The sequence below is a fragment of the Triticum urartu genome, unplaced genomic scaffold, assembly GCF_003073215.2.
Source record: "Triticum urartu cultivar G1812 unplaced genomic scaffold, Tu2.1 TuUngrouped_contig_6024, whole genome shotgun sequence".
Lineage (NCBI taxonomy): Eukaryota > Viridiplantae > Streptophyta > Magnoliopsida > Poales > Poaceae > Triticum > Triticum urartu.
In genome coordinates, this window is record NW_024116750.1 from 3,838 (window position 1) to 8,764 (window position 4,927).

General features: G+C 46.8%; 1 protein-coding gene across 1 annotated transcript; it reads right to left on the bottom strand.

The window, feature by feature from the left end:
- Positions 1 to 604: 604 nt before the first annotated feature.
- Positions 605 to 4,631, bottom strand: LOC125530040. Its single transcript, XM_048694442.1, has 5 exons — positions 4,090 to 4,631; positions 3,132 to 4,014; positions 1,917 to 1,988; positions 1,107 to 1,820; positions 605 to 984 (listed from the first exon to the last, which is right to left on the bottom strand). Exons 2-5 carry the CDS (start codon positions 4,005 to 4,007, stop codon positions 730 to 732), a joined length of 1,917 nt encoding a protein of 638 aa, XP_048550399.1. The 5' UTR covers positions 4,008 to 4,014; positions 4,090 to 4,631; the 3' UTR covers positions 605 to 729.
- Positions 4,632 to 4,927: the final 296 nt, after the last annotated feature.

The window sequence follows — 4,927 nt, forward strand, 5'->3', positions numbered from 1 at the left end:
ACCAAGTCGGTCTTCTTGGCAATATCCTCAAACTTGTTGGGTTCACAAGAGTGTCGAGATAACTGCATGGACCCAACAACAAAAGAAACGGCAAATATTACATATAAAATCAGCATCAACCTCAATACTAGTTTTCAAGATGCAGTACAGCGACAGACCGGTAGCTACAAAAACTTACAAGTAAATGTACTACTCCCTCCGATCAATATTAATTGATGCTGCTCTAGCACAACTTTAGTTCTAAGTTGTACTAAACCTGCATCAATATCGGAGGGAGTACTATTCAAAAAAATGCATTGAGCTTCATATTAGTATTTAAAGATAGGCCCTCATATGGTTTTAGGGGAATCTGCATACAGCTCTCTGAAACAGGAATGACGCTGTATATGGTACCTATGCAATTATATCATGATCTGTAGAAATTTGAAGGAATTCTAACATTAACTTGCATGGAAATTCTCTCCCAAGAAAATCCATGTTTAAGAATTTCTACCTTTTTGCATTGCATTGTCAATGATATCATTTAATGAATCTCATATTGCCTACATCCCAATGCAGCATGTAGTACCTTTCGTTAAAGCTGCGAGTGACTGAGTGTGTTTGCCTTGTGTTCTAGCTTGTGCAATACAACTAACTTATTTTCCACAAGTGCTTTTGTTTGCAATAAAACTAACTATTTACACTTGCACATACCCTGCTCTCATCTTTATTATTGGTGACAGAAGAGCGTTAGTGGCATGCTGGTATATAGTTAGTGCTGAAAATGCATAAACATGTCAAAGAAAAAAAAATATCAAGTGGGCAAATGGCATAGAAAATCTTAATTAACAGACTTACATAGAAGTTCTTCAGTGAAGGTGCAGCTTTAAGGATAAAGAATGTCCAATTCAAATCACACTCAGCAAAGACATTGTAGATATAAACATCTCTAAGGCTACTGAATATACGTGTGAGCTGTTTAGGATCTTCCGGTTGAATCCAGATCTGCACTTGTAAAAAAACAAATATGGAGCATGCATGAGACGTGTAGCAATGTGTATATATACATTGAAATAATAGATGAACAAGGCATAGACGCAGAGTGAGTTGTAGCAGTAGAAACTTACCATCTGAGAGCAAAAATCCAGACACAAAGTGGAGAGGCTTCTTGTACTACTACTAGATAAACACTTGCTCAATGTGAATGGCTTCTGCCCAGACAGGGCAGCAGAGGCGAGGCTTACTTTCTCAAGTTGGGGAACAAAGCCACAAGACATAGGTGTGGTCACAGCCCACCAAGTATCACAGAGCACTTGCTTCAGCTTAGGAAGACTTGCTAGATCAACCCGCACACACTCAAAGCAAAACAATTCAAGTTTCTGGAGCTCTGATGACGGGGCGTCTATGCTGAGGACAGATTTCGGACCCAATTTGCAGCATCTCAAGTTAAGGAACTGAAGCTTATCGCAAGCATTGAGGAGATTGGGCACATCCGAGTCTCCAAATGCAAGGTTGTGGAGAGTTAGTCTTGTGAGCCATCTGAAGGCGACAGGGCAAGAGTGGAAGAAGGACATGAAGCGCTGTCCAAACAAGACAAGTTGAGCATTGCTTGGTCTCGCAAGATGCGTGAATATCACAAACTCGAGGCATTCAGTGTCGCCGTTCCTGGCCACATCCCCGACGGCATGGCCAATAGGGCACAAGAAAGGTTTTGAAAGGTAAAAGGTAAGTCTCAGGCTCTTGATGGAACGGCCGCCGCATTCGCACGTGCACGATAGCAATCTCCTCGTCGTCTCCGTGTACGCCCCCATGATCTGACCCAGCGTGACATAGCTAGCGCTCTGAATGTCAGATACACCTATGAGCAGACAAGAGAGCTGGTGAGGGAGGTGTCTCCACCGTTTGGAGAGCGATCCGGTCCGAATCGCACTGCGCACCGGAAGGAGTTCAAGGATTCGGATAAGGATGTCGCTAGGGAGCGCACTGATTCTGTCTTGGGCATCTTGGCTCTGCAAAACCCAAAAGGAGAGAATATTAGTAGCAAGACAAAACGGGCTAGAAGAAGAGAGGGGGCAGTGAATTTACCATGATTTGATTGGATGCCGCAGCAGATGGATGTACAGCCTAGGTTTGTTTTGTTGCACAAAAACTTGCTGGAACGGCCAAAGTTGAAGCCCTATCTATAGCTAGCGACTTGTTGAGGCCTTGCAGCAGTTTACAGAACAACTTATTGTGATGGCGGGTCGGCCTTGCGGCAGCTAGCTAGATTAGATATACTTATCAAGGTAAGAGAGACACACGTAGATGAGGCAGAGTCGGAGAAGACCATCACAATCCCCCTCCGCCACGGATTCCATTCCATTGTTAGGCATAGCGGGACAGATCCGATCTAAACGGCGCGCGCCCGATATTGACGCGGGTTGGATTTAGCAGAGTAATATTAATCATGAACGGCAAGATGCTCGTAACACTAGAGCGAATCCAAATAATTACCAGAAGAACTCACTGTTGAATTCCAGAAAATTGAGCTACCCCTAACTGCTGAATACGGAGAGGGTCGAAAGAGGCGGATCTGGATAAGGATAAGGCGAGCGTCGGATCTGGAGGGAGCGGCCTGGAAAGGAGACAGGGTCGCGGTGGAGACGAACCCCGCGTATGGTGGCGGGGACGACAAGCCCAACGATCTGCCCTTTTTCATGTGCATGTGGAACGTGGATGAACAACCTAATTAATAAGGCTAATTAATTATGACCAAACAGGGCAACAATGCCATGGTCATTGGCGTTTCCATGATGGGCTGCAACGCCAGCGCCTTCGGCGTTTCTTACATGGTCCGTAACGCTAGCTACCTTGGCGTTTCTTCTTTGGTCAGACATGCTAGCTACCTCGGCGTTTCTATGTTGGACAGAAACGCCACGGGATGTGGCATTGCTAAAAGGGTCAAATCATGAAATACTTTCACATCAAGTTCATGTTATGACAAAGTTCGTTCAAAGGGTCAGAACAGTGATTTTGTCCGAATAAACGAAGCTTCCTCCGTCGTCAAAAACTGACATGCACCTTTACCTTTTTGTTCACCCCCCTCTCCTCCAAAGGGCGGCAGCAAAAGGGCGCTTGTCTCTTGCATACGAGTTGTAGCAGTAGAAACTTACCATCTGAGAGCAAAAATCCAGACACAAAGTGGAGAGGCTTCTTGTACTACTACTAGATAAACACTTGCTCAATGTGAATGGCTTCTGCCCAGACAGGGCAGCAGAGGCGAGGCTTACTTTCTCAAGTTTGGGAACAAAGCCACAAGACATAGGTGTGGTCACAGCCCACCAAGTATCACAGAGCACTTGCTTCAGCTTAGGCAGACTTGCTAGATCAACCCGCACACACTCAAAGCAAAACAATTCAAGTTTCTGGAGCTCTGATGACGGGGCGTCTATGCTGAGGACAGATTTCGGACCCAATTTGCAGCATCTCAAGTTAAGGAACTGAAGCTTATCGCAAGCATTGAGGAGATTGGGCACATCCGAGTCTCCAAATGCAAGGTTGTGGAGAGTTAGTCTTGTGAGCCATCTGAAGGCGACAGGGCAAGAGTGGAAGAAGGACATGAACCGCTGTCCAAACAAGACAAGTTGAGCATTGCTTGGTCTCGCAAGATGCGTGAATATCACAAACTCGAGGCATTCAGTGTCGCCGTTCCTGGCCACATCCCCGACGGCATGGCCAATAGGGCACAAGAAAGGTTTTGAAAGGTAAAAGGTAAGTCTCAGGCTCTTGATGGAACGGCCGCCGCATTCGCACGTGGACGATAGCAATCTCCTCGTCGTCTCCGTGTACGCCCCCATGATCTGACCCAGCGTGACATAGCTAGCGCTCTGAATGTCAGATACACCTATGAGCAGACAAGAGAGCTGGTGAGGGAGGTGTCTCCACCGTTTGGAGAGCGATCCGGTCCGAATTCGCACTGCGCACCTGAAGGAGTTCAAGGATTCGGATAAGGATGTCCCTAGGGAGCGCACTGATTCTGTCCTCGGCATCTTGGCTCTGCAAAACCAAAAGGAGAGAATATTAGTAGCAAGACAAAACGGGCTAGAAGAAGAGAGGGGGCAGTGAATTTACCATGATTTGATTGGATGCCGCAGCAGATGGATGTACAGCCTAGGTTTGTTTTGTTGCACAAAAACTTGCTGGAACGGCCAAAGTTGAAGCCCTATCTATAGCTAGCGACTTGTTGAGGCCTTGCAGCAGTTTACAGAACAACTTATTGTGACGGCGGGTCGGCCTTGCGGCAGCTAGCTAGATTAGATATACTTATCAAGGTAAGAGAGACACACGTAGATGAGGCAGAGTCGGAGAAGACCATCACAATCCCCCTCCGCCACGGATTCCATTCCATTGTTAGGCATAGCGGGACAGATCCGATCTAAACGGCGCGCGCCCGATATTGACGCGGGTTGGATTTAGCAGAGTAATATTAATCATGAACGGCAAGATGCTCGTAACACTAGAGCGAATCCAAATAATTACCAGAAGAACTCACTGTTGAATTCCAGAAAATTGAGCTACCCCTAACTGCTGAATAAGGATAAGGATAAGGATAAGGCGAGCGTCGGATCTGGAGGGAGCGGCCTGGAAAGGAGACAGGGTCGCGGTGGAGACGAACCCCGCGTATGGTGGCGGGGACGACAAGCCCAACGATCTGCCCTTTTTCATGTGCATGTGGAACGTGGATGAACAACCTAATTAATAAGGCTAATTAATTATGACCAAACAGGGCAACAATGCCATGGTCATTGGCGTTTCCATGATGGGCTGCAACGCCAGCGCCTTCGGCGTTTCTTACATGGTCCGTAACGCTAGCTACCTTGGCGTTTCTTCTTTGGTCAGACATGCTAGCTACCTCGGCGTTTCTATGTTGGACAGAAACGCCGCGGGCTGTGGCGTTGCTAAAAGGGTC